The following is a 21,875-nucleotide window of genomic DNA, read 5'->3' on the forward strand; positions in this document are numbered from 1 at the left end:
TTAAGTTACTACTGATTCTAAGTGCTTTGGAAGTTAAAGTGCAAGTTGCCACCCACACTTTAGCCAGACAAAGGGGTCAGCCATCTTGTATTCAAGACTCCATTTTGAATCCATACACACACACACACACACACTACTCCTTTGTGAGAACAAAGGACCCCATTCATACATCCTCCATCACACGCAAACACATCCATCTTCAATTATATCACATGGTTATTATTCATTTATGCCACTGTTTATTCATTTGACAAATTGTTAATTAAACGTTATAAAATTCAGATTTTCGTCTCCAGTAGCTTTGTTGTGTCGAAGAGAAGTCTCTGCTCCAAGGATTCTACGAACTTCAAGAAAGACTGAGAAGAGTTTTGGATTCAATTTTTCCCCGGTTAAAGGGGAATGGTGCCCCGTATATCTAAGAATATCTTAATTAATTAATAAATCAGTAAATATTGCCATATTTACAGAATTTATTGAAGAATCCAAAAGTAATTAATTAATTACTAATTACTCGCTCCTAATAACCCCAACAAAACTCTAAGCAGGACTGTTACTTCAGTAGATAATGTTATTCGTGGGGTTTGTGTAACAGAACCCCATTGGAATATCTTTTCCTAACGTTAGTGCTGTGCTACAAAAGAGTAAATAACTAGTCAGCCATTACTACGTTTTACTAAAAGTAAAGTTGTGCAGAAGTTTGTGTTTATTTTTCTAAATGTGTCCTGTTGAATGTAGGTCAGAATAAAATATGTTTGTGAAAATGATAAATAGAATTTTTTTAGAACTGACCTGCATTTTCATATTACTAGTTGTGCCACAGGTAAAGAAGCTTAGCCATTATTGATCTATGTAAACAGAAGGTGTAGAGTCTCAACCAACTTGTTGACATTTTTGTTTAAAAATGTGTTTTCCAGCTACCGGAAGAAGCAGGCTCCTGAAACTGCAATTCAGGGAGGTAATGTGAGGTCAACCTCGACACCCAGTAAGCGAACAGCAGCTAAAATGTTGCATCGATTATCTCCAACTGAACCTGTGTCTGAGGGGTTAGTATCTTTTCTGTAAAACAAATATTCACGTTTTTGTGCTATGATATTTCATACATTAAATTACACCTTGCATATCCACACTTGGTTCAGAACTAACATCACACCACCAAACACTTCTGACATTATCTTAACAGGGAAGATTTTCTAATGGCTGGTGTTGAGGCCTTAGCTGATGACCTAGATTTGGATCCTTTTGAAGAAAGGTAAATTTGTTCATGAGAAGTCTTGCCATATATGCAGGAAATTACTGCTGTACTATGTGCAAAAAAGATAAAAACACAATAGGTAAGCAAATATAGGTCATTATATATATTTATTTATGTTGTGAAGTGTCAATTCACAGCAGATTGTTGTTATTTGCAGAAATAATTAATGACAGATGTATTAGGCTCCACATTTATCTCTTTAGAATCAGTACTGTCACGATCTGCCCCTGCCCTCCTGACTGTGTTCCTCTCCTGCCTTGATTACCCTTATTGTTCTCACCTGTCCCTCGTTAACCTGCCCATGTTTCCCTAATTAGCCCTCTGTATTTATACCACCTGTTTTGCCCCTGTCCTTTGTCAGATCATTGTTGTTGTTAGTTGTTTTGTCCTGTTCATCCCATCCTGCCATTAAACCATTTTTACTTTATCCGAAGCCTGCATTTTTACCTCCTGCTCAGCTCATCCACACATGGTCCACCGTCTCCACCTCGTTCAACGTGACAGAATGATCTGACCAAACCTGGACCTGTGGTGAGCTAACACCTGCTCCCTGGAGGATTTATTTTTTGCTTTTTCTCCTTTAGCAGAAGGAGATTCTGGCCCAGGGTGTTGGCGCATCCTACCTGTTCTCCGGGGTGGTCAAGCCTCTGGGTGGGTTTCGGTGCATCCAGTTCATTTCCTGTGGTGGTCGAGCCCTTCTCCTCTCCTGCTTTCTGCCCCTGTCCCGTTTTTGTCATGGAAGCCGCGGATCCTGGAGCTTTGAGGGAGTTACATCACCTACGCACGACATCGTTCTCCGGGGTGGTAGGGCTGGTCTCCCCGCTCTTCTCCTGCTTCCCTGCACCCAAGCCTCTCCTGAGATCCAGCTAATCGTGCCGTGCACCTGCTCTGACCGGCTGTCGAGTGCCTGCCGCCGATCCTGGTTTCCTGGCGTCGCTTCTACAGATTCTCCACTTCCTGGTCCACGCTGTGGGGCTTATGCCTGCAGGTCTCATGCTGCTGCAGCCTCTGCTGGGTCCCACGCCTGCTCCTGCAGTTCTCCGCATGGGTCCCACGCCTACTGCTGCAGTTCTCTGCCTGGGTCCCGCGCCTGCTCCTGCAGTTCTCTGCCTGGGTCCCGCGCCTGCTCCTGCAGTTCTCTGCCTGGGTCCCACGCCTGCTCCTGCAGTTCTCTGCCTGGGTCCCGCGCCTGCTCCTGCAGTTCTCTGCCTGGGTCCCACGCCTGCTCCTGCAGTTCTCTGCCTGGGTTCCACGCCTGCTCCTGCAGTTCTCTGCCTGGGTTTCACGCATGCTCCTGCAGTTCTCTGCCTGGGTTCCACGCCTGCTCCTGCAGTTCTCTGCCTGGGTTCCACGCCTGGTCAAGTCAAGTCAAGTCTTCACGTTCAAGTCTTCACGTTCCAATCAAGTCTTCACGTTCCAGTCAAGTCTTCAAGTTCCAGTCAAGTCTTCAAGTTCCAGTCAAGTCTTCACGTTCCAGTCAAGTCTTCACGTTCCAGTCAAGACTTCACGTTCCAGTCAAGACTTCACGTTCCAGTCAAGACTTCACGTTCCAGTCAAGTCTTCACGTTCCAGTCAAGTCTTCACGTTCCAGTCAAGTCAAGTCAAGTCAAGTCCCGTTCCTGTCAAGTCAAGTCAAGTCCCGTTCCTGTCAAGTCAAGTCCCGTTCCTGTCAAGTCCCGTTCCTGTCAAGTCAAGTCCCGTTCGTGTCAAGTCAAGTCCCGTTCCTGTCAAGTCAAGTCACGTTCCTGTCAAGTCAAGTCACGTTCCAGTCAAGTCTTCCTGTCCCATTCCTGTCAAGTCTTCCCGTCCCGTTCCTGTCAAGTCTTCCAGTCCCGTTCCTGTCAAGTCTTCCCGTCCCGTTCCTGTCAAGTCTTCCCGTCCCGTTCCTGTCAAGTCAAGTCCCGTTCCTGTCAAGTCAAGTCCCGTTCCTGTCAAGTCAAGTCCCGTTCCTGTCAAGTCAAGTCTTCCCGTTCCAGTCAAGTCAAGTCTTCCCGTTCCAGTCCCTGTCCAGTCTCATTCCTGTCCAGTCCCTGTCCAGTCTCGTTCCTGTCATGTCGAGTCTTCGAGTCCCTGTCTCCTGTGTTGTGTAGCCTTGTGGGCGTCTGGTATCCGCCCTTAAGGGGGGGGTACTGTCACGATCTTCCCCTGCCCTCCTGACTGTGTTCCTCTCCTGCCTTGATTACCCTTATTGTTCTCACCTGTCCCTCGTTAACCTGCCCATGTTTCCCTAATTAGCCCTCTGTATTTATACCACATGTTTTGCCCCTGTCCTTTGTCAGATCATTGTTGTTAGTTGTTTTGTCCTGTTCATCCCATCCTGCCATTAAACCATTTTTACTTTATCCGAAGCCTGCATTTTTACCTCCTGCTCAGCTCATCCACACATGGTCCGCCGTCTCCACCTCGTTCAACGTGACAAGTACCATTTCAGGTAAGTTCCAGTATTTATCTTTACGTACAACAAATATTATTGTGTTGTCTGTAGTTTCAAATCCATAGATCTAGCTACGGATGCAGTCCAAATTGATGAGGACCAAGCAAACAACTTACTCAACAGTATGTGAGTTGCAATGTCTTCTTATCTACACTCTTTTTTTAAACTCCAAAGTCTTGAAATAATATATTAATTCTACTTTTATTTATTGTTTTCATAACAGAATAGAACTGTTATGAAAACTTTGTCAGGCTGACGAAGTTTGCAGCCGCAAACAAAACGTTGCAGGTAAATAAAACCCTCCTATGTTTTAAAAAGAACTAAAAGATTGAATTGTTTTATCCTTGTTCACAGGCTGGGATCCTAAAGGGAATTTCCATCCTACTTGTGTGGCTGAAGGACATCGTCAACCAATTTTGGTACATTTGCCAGAAAGCACAACATCGTGATATGTTTAATGTAAGTATTGTGACATCTTTTGGACAACAAGACAACAATGCACATTGACATAATTACCTTTCTTTTCATAATAGTGCCAGCTCTCGTGTTTCTGTTGGTGAGCGCTTCTGTCACATGTAAAGTTTTCAAATAAAACTTATTTTTTCTGTTAGGACATGTGGGTGGGTGTGCTTCACCATGTCACAGGGAAGCATGAATGGACCCGTGGCAAATGTGACCATGGACCACTTGATGCAACGACCAGTGATAAAGAGCTCATGGTACCATGATTTCCACCAGACGATGCTCTTCAACGAATCATGTTCAACAGACGCTGGTTGAAGGATGTCACCAATCTGACCTTTAGGTATATTAATAACATTTTCATAAGCAAAAAAGCTAAAGTGTCAATATCAAAGCTGACAATTTACATATAGAAATGACAATTGTGGGTGAAAAGGCAATCAAAAGTGTGATTCCTAATAATCTATAAAGTTGTAGCTTTTGTTTTTTTACAGGTCAACTTCAGAACTGGAGAGTTTCCAGAATTGCATTCTCATGTAATCTATGTATGATCTAATGCTGCTGTTCTCCTCTCTCCATAAAGGCCCCAGCTACGTGAAGCATCAAAAGACAGGAATGACTTCTTTCATGCACACAGATTTATTAGAAATTAAGAAAAATACTATGTACAAATGCAAATAACAGAACTTTTTTGTACATAAATAAAAATAAATATATTGCACAAACTGTTTGTTTATTTTTGGGTGAAAATGCTGTCTTCAGCTAAAGTTATTTTGAGGTATTGTGCTGTTTTGGAACTACTGTAGTTGTAGATAAACGGTTTGGATTTTTGGGTTAGGGTGCCCTCGATCAGGAAGACGGTGTCCTGGCGTCTCTTGCCGAAACTCCAGGATATCCAGCATCACCCCTGGAAGACGGGTCACCACTCTCTAGAGAATATAATCTCTCTCCTCCTGGCTCAGGTGTTGTAAAGCTGTCTAGAAATTAAAGAGCATATGTTTACATGACTAGATTCATATCTCCAGTGAGTGATGTTTTCGTTTTTGGCATCTCTATTATTTTATTTTATTTTAGTTTTTTACACAAATGGCTACAACCAACCTGCATCTCAGCTATACTGGCAGCTCTCAGCTGTGCAAGTCGGTCTCGGTCCTCTTCTCTGAAAGCTGTTCGCTGCCTACCCCGGCACCCTGGTCCTCTTGAAGGAGCTCTGGACCTCAACCTGCTGCCCTCACACCTTGAGCGTGTCCTTCCCCGACCCTCGGAGTGACCTTTTCCTCTCCCCTTTCCTTTAGCCCCTGGTCTCAAACTTTCCCACGACACATCAAAGTCTGTGGCAGGCTCGGGCACACTCCATCTGAACTGTCTTCCATCACTCCTTCCAATGTGAATTCCTGAAAATCAATGACAGTAATGAAAAATGACTATTACCCTGTAGGTCTTGTTGATATTATGATTTTATTTTGATGCATTTTTGAACTAAACATTGATATTTATGTTCTTATTTACATTGTTGTGATGCCTGTCCTGTAATGAAATTGGTTTCACAAATGATGTCAGCGACTTGAAATTGGATGTTCTTACATGATGTATAAACAATAACATTAGCTTGTTAGTAAGCTTAGTGCAAAATAATAACTGTAATTGGTCTAAAAACATCAGAAATCACCTGCAGTCACAAAGCCTTATGCTGATAAAGTAGCATCATGTTACTGTCTTGCTCGCCAGTCATAAAACTGGCTTATGAATATTTCATAGGAAGGAGCACTTGCTTTACATCACGAGTGTCATGGCTAAATTAAAAAGCTAATGTTGTCATGGAATTTTACAAATATTAGACTAAAGTAACAATGTTACTTACTTCATCGCTCGACACGGTGCCTTGTTCGAGCCGCGCTCTGGCCGTACATCACTGAAACTTTTTTTTTCTAGTTAAGAGTTTGTGCGCGCTCTCGTGCCGGGCTGCAGTTACTCACAGCGCCGAGTGCGTCGCTAATGAGTTTCATTTCTTCATCATGCCCCATGCTCCTTTAAACAGCCATAAAAACCATTGGTTAACAGTTTTATACTGTTTTCACGTGTCCTCACTGCTGATGAGCAAAGTTTAAGGTTCTGTTGTTTGTCTTCCGGGCCCTTCACGATAGGACCCGCCCACCATATCTGGCTGGGTTGCTACTAGGGTTTTCCTAAATGTCTTAAACGGGTTATTGACGCCCTTAACGGCTAATAGCCGGTTAACCGGGAGCCAACCAACCCAACAACCCAACCCACCCGCGACGCACACAAACATTTGCCCCCGCTCTATAATAACAACGCTTTTCCGTCTAATTGTCATGAGTTGGGGTGAGTACTCCTCTCAAACATTCCAGCTTTGAGTAGTGTTTCAGGAGAGGGAGGCTTCCAGCTGTGGCAGATTAACAATCAGCGGTTCCAGCTACTTAAGGAGTGGGAGAACACACCTCGACGCGGGATGATTACTACAACTCAGTAGTTTTCCAGCCTTCCAGTGATTTAGTGTTTTTTGTGACTTGTGAATTTTGGAATTTATAGATTTTTGTAATTTTGTTATGCTCACGTTTGCCTCGGGATTTGGATCCTCACTGGTGCAGAAACTTCTCTGGATTCTGTTACTCACCTAGATACTCACCTTCGTTACATAAACCCTCTGGACGCAGCTCTCTGGTGTTCTCCAATAAAAAAGTGGAAGGCGCTATACAAAGGCTGGCTGGCTTTCTTTCTTTTTTTCTTTCTTTCTTTCTTTCTTTCTTTCTTTCTTTCTTTCTTTCAGGGTGCTAATGTTTTTAGTGGTTAGCTTAGTGTTGTAAAGTGGCGTTTATACCTTATTAAAATCAAACAAACGGACCAGAAATCTGGATTTAAAAGGAATAAAAAGTTATTTACAAGTAGATCCTAGCACATACTGAGCGTTAGCGATAGCATTATTATCATAAGCTAATGAATAAAGTAGCAGACCTCACTACTCACCCAAGCAAAAACAAGACGATAGTCATTTTAGGGTAGTCACGGTAACCGGTGTAGCGGTAAACCCTGGTAAAAAAGTTGACAAAAATAATAACCGTCTTGTTTTTTAAAAAACAATATTATCTCGGTGGATTACCGTGGCTGCGGTGTAGGCGCGGTGACCCTTACCAGCCACCGTATCATCTGCTGAAGTTGCGGGCAGCACATGCGCGCTTTGTTGTTTACAACCAAAACTTTCTTGAAGCTAAAGCTGAAATAATGGCCAAAGGAGGAGACGGCAGCACTCAGGACATTTATTATCCCTCAAAGAAGACAAAGTGGGAAGTACGGGCATCTTTTGGATATCTGAAGAATGCCGAGGGACAGTTGATAGAAGACGGCTATCCTGTTTGCAGCACGTGCAGAAAAAGTGTCTGTGAAAGGCAGCAACGCTTCAAATCTCATGACACATCTGCGTGACCATCACCCACAACTCTACAGTCAACGCAAGGCAAGCTAACGTTAGCGTTTTAGCTAAAATGCGTGATCCGATGATTTGGGTTGAGGGAGAACGCAACGAGTCGCCATATAAAGCATCCGCAGCGCCGCTACCTGCATATAAACCGTGTCGCGGACACCGCCATGTTGAAATGACGCTATGCATTACGGGGCTCCAAGGGCAGATAAGAGTTGGTCTCTCTCCGAGAATAATTATGAATTTAACTATGATTACTACCTGATGACATTTTCCCACATCTGCAAAGCTCACTGGAAGGACACAAACCGAGGACAATATTTTCCTGATATAGGGTTTATTACTCAAGTTAGGGTAAAAAAGTATCTGATTAGAAAGCTACTTGAGTACTGAGTATCATCTGATGTAATATTTTTTAAATTATGACATAAAACAGGCAAAAAATAAGAAGTTATGGGCAAATATTGATATTTTAAAGTCTAAAGGGAAAAAATGTAAACAAATAAAAAACATAATTACAAAATAACACATTTTAGGCAAAATTTAGACACAAACTGAGGACAATATTTTTCTGATATACAGGGTTTATCTAGTTGTCTGAAAATGTAACACGTTTAAAAAAAAATACTGCGATAATACAGAAAACCGTGGTAATTTTGGTCACAATAGCCGTGAGGTTAAAATTTCACACCGTGACAACCCTAAGTCATTTAAAGCTTCTCCGGATCACTAACAGGTGAACCAACCTGAAATAAAACAGCTGCAGGCTTCCAGGCCAGTAAAAGGCTTTCGTTTGGTTTGCAGTGTGATACGAGGAAGGCAGCTAGAGTTTGTGTTGCTGATCGCTTCAGCGCTGGGTAAATCCTCCACAGTGGATGAAAAGTGTGACTTTCAAAACTCTATGGGTCATAACCTAAAGGATGTATTTTTTCGTGATATCGCGTCTGTTCCAGCTCATTTAAGCCTTCGTAGCTTTCATCCATCACGGTGTGTCGTATCACTTCCTGTCCACTTGTGAGTTTTGCACAGCTGCAGACGTTACGTGAGTGAAACCCAGCAATAGAGCTCCGGGAGTTGACGTCACTTCTCCCGGCATGCAACAGTTCAAATCAAAACGGCGCCATATTGGCAGGTAGAAGCCGGCAGCTGGACTATTTGTTATTGTCAGAAAACTCAATCAGACAGGAAATATGGTAGATTCCTGTTGTGCCCCAGGATGCAGAACAGACACGGACGACATAAGGAATGAGCCATCTACAGGATTCCCCAAGATCCGGAGCGCCGCAAACGTTGGATGATTGTAATAAAACGCGCTAGTGACCGGGCTGAAATGAAACTGTGGGATCCTGAGAGTAAAGGTTTCACTTATGCAGCGACCGCTTCATATCAGGTACTTAAACCAACGTTTCCTCAACTGTGTGTGGTATTTACTTTAAATGCTTTTATTACGATTCTTAGTGGGCTTCCTAAACTTATTTTGGCGTGGCTTTTTCTGTCTTATTACTAATAGCAACAAGTAAACATCACGTAAAACGTTGCCTCGTGAGTTCTGCGTGCTGCCGTTTACGTGTTTCATGATCACAGGTGGAGCTGTATTTAATTTTTAAGCAATGGTTGATCAATTGTCAGATCACACATAAAAAGCACTTTGGATTGCTATTATCTGTCTCACCGAGACAGCTCTCAGACAGATCCTGAGACGCTCCTGCCTGACATATTTATTTTATTCACGGAAAAAAAATCAGACTAGTGATTTCTCTTGGTGTTCAGTTTATACATTCAAACAGCACAGCACTCTATTTAAACTACTTACGTGTAAATCTGTTATTTGTCCATCCATCCATCCATTTTCATCCGCGTATCCGGAGTCGGGTTACGGGGGCATGTAGCGTCGAGAGGCCCAGACTTCCCTCTCCCCAGCCGCCTGAGCCAGCTCCTCCGGGTAAATCCCAAGAGGTTTCCCGGCCAGGTCCGGTAAGAAGTCCGCTCTGACAGCTTCTGGCGTCGGAGCGGGCAGTAGCGTAGAGAGTCCCAGACTTCCCTCTCCCCAGCCGCCTGAGCCAGCTCCTCCGCCGGCCAGGTCCAGTAAGAAGTCCGCTCCGACAGCTTCTGGCGTTTTTAAAAAGTATCCCAGGGGCACGGTAAGGGTCAGAGATGTTTAGTCTATTTAATTTCTGACTATATAAAACAATTTCTTCGGTTTTAAAGTGTGAAGTAAACTCCGACAAAGTAAAATCCAAGCCGATTCCGTTGATGTTCATGGTTAAGATCTGTGTTTGTTTAGCTTCTTTTACCTGCCAATATGGCGTCTACTAACTGAGAGTCACGTGGGGTCCGGAGCTCTATACACATTTTAAGGAATAAAAAGAAAAAGAAAATGAGGCATAAGTAACGAATATCACTGATGAGTGCTTTAGTTATAATCGACTTGCTCGTGTGTAACTTGGTTATTCTACATTCAGAGTTGATGCAAACATAAGTTTGTTTCTAAATGAAAAGGTTCAACTGTACAGATCTGTAGATAAAGGAAAATGGGCACATTTGTCGTCACCTTTAAAAAACGCATTGAGTTTAGCCCGCGAGTTCGTACCACTTTTTCATTTTGGCCCGGCGTGAATTTGAGTTTGACCCCCTGACCTAGAGGCTCCTTCAGCTCTAAGACTTTGGTCGTGGTCAGAAACAAACAAGCTGGCTGTGCTGCAAGTCTTTTTCTATCTTTCTCAAAAACATGTTTTGTCTAAATGAAGGTGATGTTGTTGTTCATAGAAATAAAATCCATATTGAAGTTCAGATAATTTCATCAACTAGGACCTGTGGTTAGCTGGCTCATTTAAAGCGTGATGTTTTGGGATCCTGCCTCTTGAAAGAATCAGAATCGGGAATCGATAGGAACTGGAATCGAAATGAGGGATTGGAATCTGAATTGTTCAAATTCAAACAATGCCCAACCCTTAAGGAGACCCAGGGGAAGACCCAGGACGCACCCGAGGGACGCCGTCACTCGGGTGGCCAGAGAACGCCCTGAGATTCCCCTGGAGGAGCTGGCCCAAGTAGCTGGGAAGAGGGAAGTCTGAGCCTCTCGGCTTAGGCTGCTGCCCCCACAACCCGACTCCAGATCAGCAGCTGAAAATGGATGGATGGATGGATGGATGGATGGATGGATGGATGGATGGATGGATGGATGGATGGATGGATGGATGGATGGATGGATGATGGATGGATGGATGGATGGATGGATGGATGGATGGATGGATGGATGGATGGATGGATGTTCTAGGCTAGCTGCTATGAATGTGGAATTATTGTGAAGCACACTGAATCACTTGTCATGAAATGGGCTTTATAAGTAAAGTTTATCTTGCTTTTACATCTCCTGAGATGAAACAGAACCAAAACTAGTCCGGATTCTCCTTCTATTCCAGACGTCAGTGCTAAAGGAACCCTGGAAGTCAGCAGATACCGGTTATCAGAGAAACCGCCACAGGATCTGGTTCTCTGAGCTCTGCCGTTTCTGATGGAACCGTAACTAAAAACTGGATCATCTGAGCTCCAGTCTGAGTTCAGAAACAGCTGATCCGACAGCCCAGTGCATGCATGCCGGGTATCGTCCCCATACCTGGGAGGGCGGTTCCTTCCAGCCTAGCAGCGGGCCGATGGAGATGACGAAAGAGAGGATCCAGATGCCCAGCATGGCAAGCAGTGCCCGTCTCTTGGTGACGTACATGGGGTACTGCAGAGGGTACCGAACACCGATGTAGCGGTCGATGGAGATGACGCACAGAGACATGATGGACGCTGTGCAGCACAGGACATCCACCGCTGCCCAAATGTCACAGAAGATCCGACCAAAGACCCAGTAGTCCAAGACCTGCAGATGCCAGATTACACAGCCTCGAGTATATCCAACAGATTAAAGGTGTGCTGCTTCAAGGGTGGGAGGGCTCCAGATAAGAGCCTCAGAAATAATCTTGCTATGAAGTTGCCGTTATATTCTTGTTGACTTTTAAAGGTGCGGATCACAGAAAATCCATGTTTCAATAATTAGGTCTGATTATAATGGGTGTGTCTAAGTCAGGGGTATTCAGCTCTGTGCCTGGAAGTCTGGTGTCGGTACAAGATCTGCTCGGGTGCAAAATTGGCTCGGGGTCCGTCGACTGCCGATGACATCTAAGTAGTTGATTGGCTGAACATGAACCTTATGGAATTACGCAATCACGTTACGTTGGTCCAGGCGAATCTTTCTGTTGGAAAGATGGACAACTTTTACAAAGAAATCCATCATTACCTCTTTGAAAATACACTTTTAGCATAGAGCTGTATGTATATTAGGGCTGAACGATTAACTGCATGTGCAATTAAATTGCGATGTGACAAAAGGAGATTTTCTAATCGCAAAGGCTGCAATTTGGCAGCGAGTGGTTAGCGCAATGCTAATATACATGGAAAAACCCATAGGAACGCTAATGCTAATATCGCCGAAAACATTATTACAAATTATGAATTAGAAACGTGCCAAATGATTACATTTGGAGTCTAATAGAAAGTTAAACTACCATCAATCAAATAAGTACAGACAGGTATTTTAGTAAAGCCAGAAAACTTTTTGGCTAGCAGCTATGGGCGTAACTGAACTACGCATGGACAAGACGTCAAAAACTAAACACAAAATACTTCAATAAACGGGACACACTTCTTTCCTGCAAATACAATTTCACAGGTGTTGCTAATACCTATGATCCTTCAAAGGATGTGCTCAAAGAGGAGTTCAACATTATGAATACAATATAGTGTTTTATTTTACAAATACCTTTATAAACACAAACTTACGTCTTAAAAAAACATTATTTTAATAACGAAACTGCTAAATTCTTTCCAACAGTATACATGTGTAGTTTATTTGGTCCGAGTGGGTTTGCCGTTCTGTGACGTCATCGGCAGTTGAAGGACCCCGAGCCGATCTTGCACCCGAGCAGATCCTGTACCGACACCGGCATCCAGCAGGTCATTAGCAGGCTTCTGCAGAGCCCGATGAGCTGCTGAACAGGTGGATCAGAGAAACCACTAAAACGTGCTGGAGACTGGGCCTCAAGGACCGGACTTGAATACCCCTGCTCTGAGTGTTTCATGCAGACTGAACATAAAATAGTCTCCTACACCGATCTCCTGCTTCTGATAGAAAATAGACGGTGAAACTCAAGGCAACACTGGAATTAAGACTCCACCTGGTGTGTGTGACGTAGATCTGTCAGGCGATTCTATTCCTAGAGTTTCACCCTCTGTTTCCTACCAGAAGCAACTGCAGGAGGTAGGTGTAGGAGACTATTTTCTATCAGAAGCTACTGCAGATCTTTGTAGGAGACTTTTTATGTTCAGCCTGCATGAAACACTCAGAGAGACCCGTTAGGATCAGAAATAATCATTAAAAATTGGTTTCAGTGTTTCACACCTTTAAAATCTCTACATTCAGTAAAAAAATCACTTAATATTTTTAGGCTTTTGTTTATTTTTGCTAAATCTGTTCACGTGACCAAAGTTTAACCTGTTTATATTTGACTAGAGTAAGAAAGCCGGTCCAGACTCAGCTAGAATAAGTCAGAACCGAACCAGAACCAGCAGGTTAAAACCTGATGACCGACTCCCGGTTTGTTCCCGGCGGGCGGACTGACCTCCAGGGTAGCGGACACCGGCAGCACCGTGGTGCTGAGCAGCAGGTCCGCGATGGCCAGATTGATGATGAAGTAGTTGGTCGGTATCCGCAGGTGTCGGTTACAAACCACAGCCAGGATGACCAGGATGTTGCCCACGATGGCGAACGTGATAAAGGAGGCCAGAACCATGCCCACCGGCACCGCCCGGCTCAGGTCCAGCGGGGCGGCGGAGCCCGGGTGCCCGCGGCGCAGGGAGCCCTCGTGGGTCCGGTTGGAGGAGTTGGATTCCGGCGGTGGGTTATCGGTGTACTGGTCCACGACAGAGCCGTTAGTCCACAGACTCATTGCGAAGACCGGTCCGACACTTAATTATCCGAGTTAAACCGACTTAGTTCAGTCAGTGAAACAACGGCTTGTTTTTGTTACCGCTTCAGGTAAACGTCCTCAAAGCGCCCAGAGGTTGTCTTTTCTTTCCTCTTCTTCAGAAAAAAAAAACTTGTCACATGAAGAGTGATGAAGCTGCTGGTTCAGACTCGTGCGCGCGGCGTCTGCTGCTTGCGCGGTAGGCGCGTGCTGCAGCAGCAGGTTGAGGCTCGGATCCCTTCGGGTCCGCTCGGGTTGCTTCGTGTTTCCGGACACCCCAACAGGCTCCTACCGGCCAGAGGAGCTTCTCCTCGGGTTAAAGTGTGGAATCAGGCGCGGCTCGAAGATTTTAGACCTTTTATGGTCCAAGTGGATGGATGGATGGATGGATGGATGGATGGATGGATGGATGGATGATCCTCGCAGGGTCCTGGGTGTTGGTGCCTATCTCCAGCAGCCTCTGGGCATGCAGGCGGGGTACACCCTGGACAGGTCGCCAGCCCACCACAGGGCAACACTGAGACACACAGGACAAACAACCAAGCACACACACTCCTCAGGGGAGGTTGTGTTAATGACATAAGCAGAGATCTTCATTATCAGTGTGGCCCAGGTGTTTATTTTGCTGATTGTTTTTTATTGTAAAATCCCTAAAAATAATAATAATGAAAACAGAAACTAGTTGATAAAACTTAGTCTTTAACTCTTTTTAAAGATTCCTCCTTCATGTTGAGGACGGTTTGAAAACAGCCTGAGTTTAAGAGCTTACGTCATTATTGTTCCTCTCTCAGATTCTGCGCAAACTAAATAAATTAAATTAAATTATTTGAGATGTTTACTGCTTAGTTTCTCCTGGACGTGACTTTGCCTTTAAATTCCTGACTGATCCTGTTACATAAGCTTCCACTTAGCAGACATCTTCTAACTGGTAGAAAATCTGTTTTGTTGAAGACACTGATGTTGGAGACTAAATCCTGAAGGTTTGTCTGGTTGTCCGTGTTTATTCAGGTTTTAGGCCCATCGGGGGTCACTTCAGGCCTCGGGAGATTGGTCCCCCAGCAGATCGGGAGTCGTTTCATTCCATTAACGGAAGACAGTAAATTTCCTGGAAGTGCTGATAAAGACACTTAATGTTCTTAACAACAGAAATGATTTAATAGATGCTTTAAATGACTCAGAGCTGCTGCATTCGAACAATAATAAACAATAAGTCATTCAGCGTTGATCTTCAGGGAGTCGAGCAGCTTCATAAACAAACAAACATCAGCTGATCATAGAGTTCACGTGTGTGTGTGTCTTTGTGCGTGTGTGTGTGTGTGTGTGTGTGTGTGTGTGTGTGTGTGTGTGTGTGTGTGTGTGTGTGTGTGTGTACGATTGCATGTGTGTGTGTGTGCGTGTGATTGCATGTGTGTGTGTGTGTGTGTGTGCGCTCGCGTATGTGTGTGCACGTGTGTGTGTGTGCGCGCATGCGTGCGTGTGTGTACGATTGCATGTGTGTGTATGTATGTGTGTGTGTGTGTGTGCATGCGTGCGATTGCATGTATGTGTGTGTGTGTGTTAGCAAATGCGTGCATGCATGTGTGTGTGTGCGCGTATGTGTGTGTGCGTGCATGCATGTGTGTGTGCACGTGTGTGTGTGCATGTGTGTGTGCTGTGCATGTGTGTGTGTGTGCGTGCGTGTGTGCGCGTGCGCGCGTATGTGTGTGTGTGTGCGTGTGCGCTTATGTGTGTGTTTGTGTGCGTGCATGTGTGTTTGTGTGTGTGCGCGCATGCATTTACGTGTTTGTGTGCGCGCGCATGTGTGTGTGTGTGTGTGTGCATGCGTGCGATTGCATGTATGTGTGTGTGTGTGTGTTAGCAAATGCGTGCATGCATGTGTGTGTGTGCGCGTATGTGTGTGTGCGTGCATGCATGTGTGTGTGCACGTGTGTGTGTGCATGTGTGTGTGCTGTGCATGTGTGTGTGTGTGCGTGCGTGTGTGCGCGTGCGCGCGTATGTGTGTGTGTGTGCGCTTATGTGTGTGTTTGTGTGCGTGCATGTGTGTTTGTGTGTGTGTGCGCATGCATTTACGTGTTTGTGTGCGCGCGCATGTGTGTGTGTGCATGTGTGTGTGCATATGTGTGTGTACGCATGTGTGTGTGCATGTACGTGTGAGTGTATGAGATCAGAGCTGATTCCCTGCCAGCCAAGGTCGCCCAGTTTCAGGTGATATTAGTAGCCTGCGGGGAACGCTGGGTCTATTTTCAGGTCCGTTTGAAATGTTTGCCACACCACCAGCGGCACGGCAACAATAACCCAATGCTGAGGTGCTGCCGCGTGGACGGAGCATTGACCAATCAGAGCGCAGGTCAGCAGGTGGGAGGTTTCAAATCAACACAGCAGTTTTATTCCTGCACCACCAGTGGAACGTCCTCATGTTGAGATGACCAGGATGCCTTTCTCAGTGACCCGGTGTTGATTCAAACACTAAAACTCTTCCTCTCCTGCACATGGAAACCATAAATCTGAGTGCTTAGGCGGTGCAGACAGATGTGAGTCAGAGCGAGGTGAGGCGACATCATCACAGCTTTAAATTCCACTCAGACTCCTTAAATCTGCTGCTGACAGAACGATGAGGAGGATGAGGAAGGCTGAGCGGCTAAAGGGGAAAACATTCAGTCTAAAACAGGACAAACACATCACACATGTCCCATTTTCTTCCTCTATCTTCACACTCAAATCTGTTTCAGTCACCCTTGATTCATGGAGACGACATCTGCGAGCTTTTATTCAGAATGAGGTTCTTCTACGGGTCATTGTTTGGTGTTCAGCTGTAGAAACAAAACAGTTAATTGTTGTTATAATTATAAAACAAGTCTGAGCTCATGGTTCAGGAACAGAAATGGAACCGAGTCTCCTGAGTGCAGGTGGGATGCAGGAGAGACAGGTGGACTTGCAGCAATGAAGATCTGTACTGTTGTGGTGTGGACGGAGCTGAGCAGAGAGACACTGGTCTGGATTGCCCTAAACCCTCTCCTGGTCATGACAGCTGGATGAGGAACAAAGGAACCAGAAGCTGGATCTTCCTCTGAAGGGTGGCTGGAATTCAATTCAATTCAATTCAAGTTTATTTATATAGCGCCAAATCACAACAAGAGTCGTCTCAAGGCACTTCACATAATAAACATTCCAATTCAGGTCAGTTCATTAAGCCAATCAGAAAAAATGTTTCCTATATAAGGAACCCAGCAAATTGCATCAAGTCACGGACTAGTGTCAGTGACTTTACAGCGATCCTCATACTAAGCAAGCATATAGCGACAGTGGAGAGGAAAACTCTGTTTTAACAGGAAAAAACCTCCAGAGGATCCTGGCTCAGTATAGGCAGCCATCCTCCACGACTGACTGGGGATAGAGAAGACAGAGCAGACACACACACACACACACACACACACCAAGCAATGTGTCCATGGTTGCACTGTGATTTCTTAGTAAATATTCTATTTGGTGAGAGATAAACTTTATTGTATTTATCCTAGTGGATTTATAATTAAACGGTTAAACTAGCAGTAACACATCCAACGTCAGGAAAGCAAAAAGTTATTATCAAGAGAGGGAGAAAGTTTAAGTGGTTAGCAGCAGTGTGCTAGACGATGGCCCCCTCCATGAGGCCACCACAGCTCAGCAGAACATCATTGTAGCTTCTTCTGGGGAGAAAAACACTTAGAGAAAAAATAAAGTTAACAACTGAAATAGCAGGAAATAATACAGTTAAAGAGCAAATTGTAGAAGAAAGCAGTAGAGTGTGGAAAGTGGTCAGTGTGTCCTCCAGCAGTCTAAGCCTATAGCAGCATAACTACAGAGATAACTCTGGATAACCTAGCCTTTTAGATGGGGGCATGTTGGAGTCAGGGCAAGGGAGAGCCGTCTTTACCGACTGTACACTCCACCTCCCTCTACTCCCCCACTTGTCCAGATCTAGGCTAACATCAGATTTTAACCATAGACCCTATCAAATAAAAACGTTTTAAGCCTATTCTTAAAAGTAGACAAGGTGTCTGCCTCACGGCCTAAGACTGGGAGCTGGTTCCACAGGAGAGGAGCCGGATAACTAAAAGATCTGCCTCCCATCTTAATTTTAGATATTCTGGTAACCACCAGTAAACCTCCAGTCTGGGAGCAAAGTGCTCGGTTAGGAACGTATGGAACAATCAGATCACTGATGTATGATGGAGCTTGACTATTAAGAGCTTTATATGTGAGAAGAGGGATCTTAAAATCTATTCTGAATGTAGCCAATGTAGGGAAGCTAAGACAGGAGAGATATGATCTCTCTTTTTAATTCTCATCAGAACATTTTGGACAAGCTGAAGACTTTTAACTACATTCTGTGGACTTCCCGAGAGTAATGAATTACAGTAATCCAGTCTTGATGTAATAAATGCATGAACTAGTTTTTCTGCATCACTCCTGGAAAGAATGCTTCTAATCTTAGCAATATTTCGAAGGTGGAAAAAGGAAATCCTACAAACCTGGTTAACCTGGGATTTGAATGACATGTCCTGGTCAAAGATAACACCAAGGTTCCTTACTTTGTTCTCGGAGACTAATTTAATGCCATTCAGGTCAGGTGATTGACTAAGCAATTTCCTTTTCTGGATTTCTGGTCAAATATGAGAACTTCCGTCTTGTCTTGATTTAAAAGCAAAAAGTTTAGAGTCATCCAATTTTTTATGTCCTCAAGACAAGCCTGTAATCTACCTAACCGATTAGGTTCATCAGGTTTAATGGATAAATATAGCTGAGTATCGTCAGCATAACAGTGAAAGTTTTCCCATGTTGTCTAATGATTTTACCAATTGGGAGCATATACATAGTAAAAAGAATTGGTCCAAGCACTGAACCCTGTGGTACTCCACAATTAACCCTGGAGTATGAAGAATATTTATCATGTATAATTACAAAATGAAATCTGTCAGACAGGTAGGATTTAAACCAGCCTAGTGCTGTTCCTTTGATCCCTACAACATGTTCAAGCCTTTCTAAAAGAACATTGTGATCTACTGTGTCAAAAGCAGCACTGAGATCTAACAAGACTAGAACAGGCACAAGATTCTTATCTGAGGCCATGAGAATATCATTTGTAACTCTCACTAATGCAGTTTCAGTGCTGTGATACTCTCTAAAACCAGAAAGAAATTCCTCAAACAGAGCATTAGTGTTTAAATGTTCACATAGTTGGATGGCCGCTATTTTCTCCAGGACTTTGAATAAAAATGGAAGGTTAGATATTGGTCTATAATTCATTGGGTCATCTGGATCCAGAGAAGGCTTCTTAAGTGAAGGTTTGATTACAGCAACCTTGAAATCTTGTGGTACGTATCCATCTACTAAGGATAGATTGATTATCTCTATATTATCTAGAATGGGGGCAGTAACCAAAGGAAATGCTTCTTTAAATAATTTGGTTGGGATTGGATCTAAAATGCAAGTGGAAGGTTTGGATGAAGCTAATATTTTTGATAACTCTGAAAGCTCAACTGGATCAAAACGGTTCAAGCACAGATGAGGTTCTACAGTCACCTCTGATGCTGCCTCACTTACTGAGGAAGAAGAAATCGCATTAGGGAGGATGCTAAAGATTTTGTTTCTAATAGAATTAATTTTACTTGTGAAAAATCCCATGAAGTCGTTGCTGCTGAGGGCTATGATTCTGTGTAAGTTTGGCAACTGTACTGAAAAGAAATTTAGGATTATTCTTATTCTCCTCAATTAGTGCTGAGAAATAAGCAGTTCTAGTTTGTCGAACCTTATTTTTATAAAGCACAAGACTATTTTTCCAGGATAGGTAGGCCTCCTCATGGTACGTAGAGCGCCATGTTCTAATGTTTTAAGGCTCGTAAATGAGAATTAAACCAGGGAGCCAAGTTCCTGTCCCTAATTACCTTCTTTTTTAAAGGGGCAACATCATCTAATGCCACACGTAAAGAGGAAGTAACATTATGAACTAAGGCATCAATTTGTGAGGGGCTAGAAATAAAAATATTGCCCTCTGCTACACGCCTCTGAGATGCTGAGGACAGTAAAGATGATTTAAAAGATGCAACTGCGTTGTCAGATAGAGACCGACTATAGTGAAATTTACTTTCATGTCTAGAGAACTCAGTTATAAAAAACTCAGAAAGTGGTCCGAGAGGACTGGATTATGTGGAAAGATCGTTATTTCCTCACACTCTATGCCATAAGTCAGCACAAGGTCCAATGTATGATGGCAGGAGTGGGTGGAGCTATGTATTCTTTGAGTAAAACCAATTGAGTGTAAGATATTACTAAAGGCTACATTGAGGCTATCATTTTTAATGTCCACATGAATATTAAAATCCCCCACTATAATGACCTTATCAGTATTTAGCACCAAATCAGATAAAAAATCAGAGATCTGATCCAAAAACTCAGAGTAAGGGTCTGGTGGACGATATTAAACTGCAAACAAGAGTGGTTTTACAGTTTTGCAATCTGGATTAGGAAAACTAAGAATAAGATGTTCGAACGAACTGTAGCTATTAATTGGTAAGGGACTGATTAATAAGTCTGAATGAAAAATGGTTGCTACTCCTCCTCCTCGCCGTGTACTTCGAGCAATATGATGATTTAAATCATTTGAAGGAGTCGACTCATTTAAGCTAACAAAGTCCTCTTGCTGCAGCCAGGATTCTGTGAGAGAGAGCAAAGAAATCTGATTATCACAAATCAAGTAATTAAGTAACAAAGTCTTAGAAAAAATGGATCTAATGTTCAACAACCCACATTTAATTTTTCTAGTTTTCTGCTCAGTTGAATTTGTTCTGATATTTTTGACATTTCCATGATTTGCTTTATTAAGCCTGATATTTAATCTGTGTGATTTTGGCCGTAGGCAGGACACTGTCTCTATAGTGTAGTGGGCAGTGTTGGGCAAGTTACTTCAAAACTGTAATGCATTATTTATTACTTGTTACCCTCATTTTAAAGTAATTCATTACATTACAATATTACTGATTTTAAAATGTAATGCATTACACTACTTTTGCATTACTTTAAGTTACTTTCACCAAAACAACTTCAATATGAATCTGGTAATCTGACGCTCAGTGAGCTCATGACATATATGTGGAAGGTGATGTGGTGTCTGAGCTAGGATTGCTGTTAAAAACAGTCAGATATAATAACAATGCTTTAAAATGATTGTTTATTAAATAAAAGCAACAACAATCTGTACTCTCAGCACGCTGCCATCTTATAGGGCCAACTGAGCAGGGAGTGGGGTGGTGGGGGCTCCAAGCCTATATTTGCCTTGGTCCCCAAATGCCTTGATACGGCCCTGGATGTGGGACTGACTTCTGGGGTGATCTGATTCTATCACTTGTATAAATATTAAATGCTTATATACTATTGCTAATGTGTATTGTGGATAAATCTACCTACTTTTTTTCTTTTCAAGCACTTTGTTTTGTTTTCTTGATTTTATTTGAATAATTTCCTGCCCTTTCTCTCTCTAACCTTCCTGCATGCTGCATGTTTTCTCCGTCTTCCAGAAAAACTGTTTCCTAGATTTCCTACTTTCTAACTAATCAGCCAAAGGGATCTACCGAACGCAAAAATAAATAAATAAATAAAAATAAAAAAAAAGCTTCGCGGTGCGCTCCGGCAGCAATGAGCTGAAATCACCGGGGCACAGATTATGAATTCAGCTAAAAAGTACATGCAGTACCAGAGAATATGGGCGGATATAAATGATCGCAAACGAATTACTTTGTTTTAGTGGAGCGATTTTGTGAATAACAGCGGCCGCGTGCAGGACGCAGCTGGAGTATTTGAGCCGTTACCGCTGTGCCCTCTCTGCTCATAGAATGTCCGCAAAGCTGAGTCCATAAATGACGTAATAAATATGGATACTGGATCTTTTTTCAGGCTTCCCGCAATTTGAATTTTTAGGAAACCCGCATCTTGATTCTGGGTTTAAAAATACGTTGTAATTACCGCGTTACTGACAACTGTACCGAGTAAATATGACCATTTTCTTTCCCTGTAATGCCTTACATTACCACATTACAGCAAAAAGCAATGCATTACAGTAGTTAATTACTTTTGTACCACATTACTCCCAACACTGGTAGTGGGTGGGTAACAGTACAGAAGCTGCAGAGGGGTGTGTTAAACTACGACTCTGCTTCCTGGTCTGGACCCTGGGTTGTCATGGAGGACTAATAAAACTGGCCATATTCCTAGAAAGAAGAGCTGCACCATCCAAATCAGCTTTAG

General features: G+C 43.3%; 1 protein-coding gene and 1 long non-coding RNA gene across 3 annotated transcripts in view; one reads left to right on the forward strand and one right to left on the reverse strand.

Moving 5' to 3' along the window:
* Positions 1-14,099, reverse strand: part of LOC107374377 (alpha-1A adrenergic receptor) — a 56,793-nt gene extending 42,694 nt beyond the window's left edge. Inside the window, exons 1-2 of one of the 2 annotated variants that reach the window (XM_070555425.1) lie at positions 13,251-14,099; positions 11,201-11,452 (exon numbers count right to left, since the gene is read on the reverse strand). In XM_070555425.1, the coding sequence (XP_070411526.1) occupies positions 11,201-11,452; positions 13,251-13,577 (579 nt within the window). In that variant the 5' untranslated portion in view covers positions 13,578-14,099. The remainder of the gene's footprint in view (positions 1-11,200; positions 11,453-13,250) is intronic. The other variant, XM_054736957.2, reaches the window with a different exon arrangement.
* Positions 4,055-5,701, forward strand: LOC139072154 (uncharacterized). Its single transcript, XR_011521751.1, has 2 exons — positions 4,055-4,145; positions 4,220-5,701. It is a non-coding gene; the product is annotated as an uncharacterized lncRNA (long non-coding RNA).
* Positions 14,100-21,875: the final 7,776 nt, after the last annotated feature.

This window comes from Nothobranchius furzeri, chromosome 10, assembly GCF_043380555.1.
Source record: "Nothobranchius furzeri strain GRZ-AD chromosome 10, NfurGRZ-RIMD1, whole genome shotgun sequence".
NCBI lineage: Eukaryota > Metazoa > Chordata > Actinopteri > Cyprinodontiformes > Nothobranchiidae > Nothobranchius > Nothobranchius furzeri.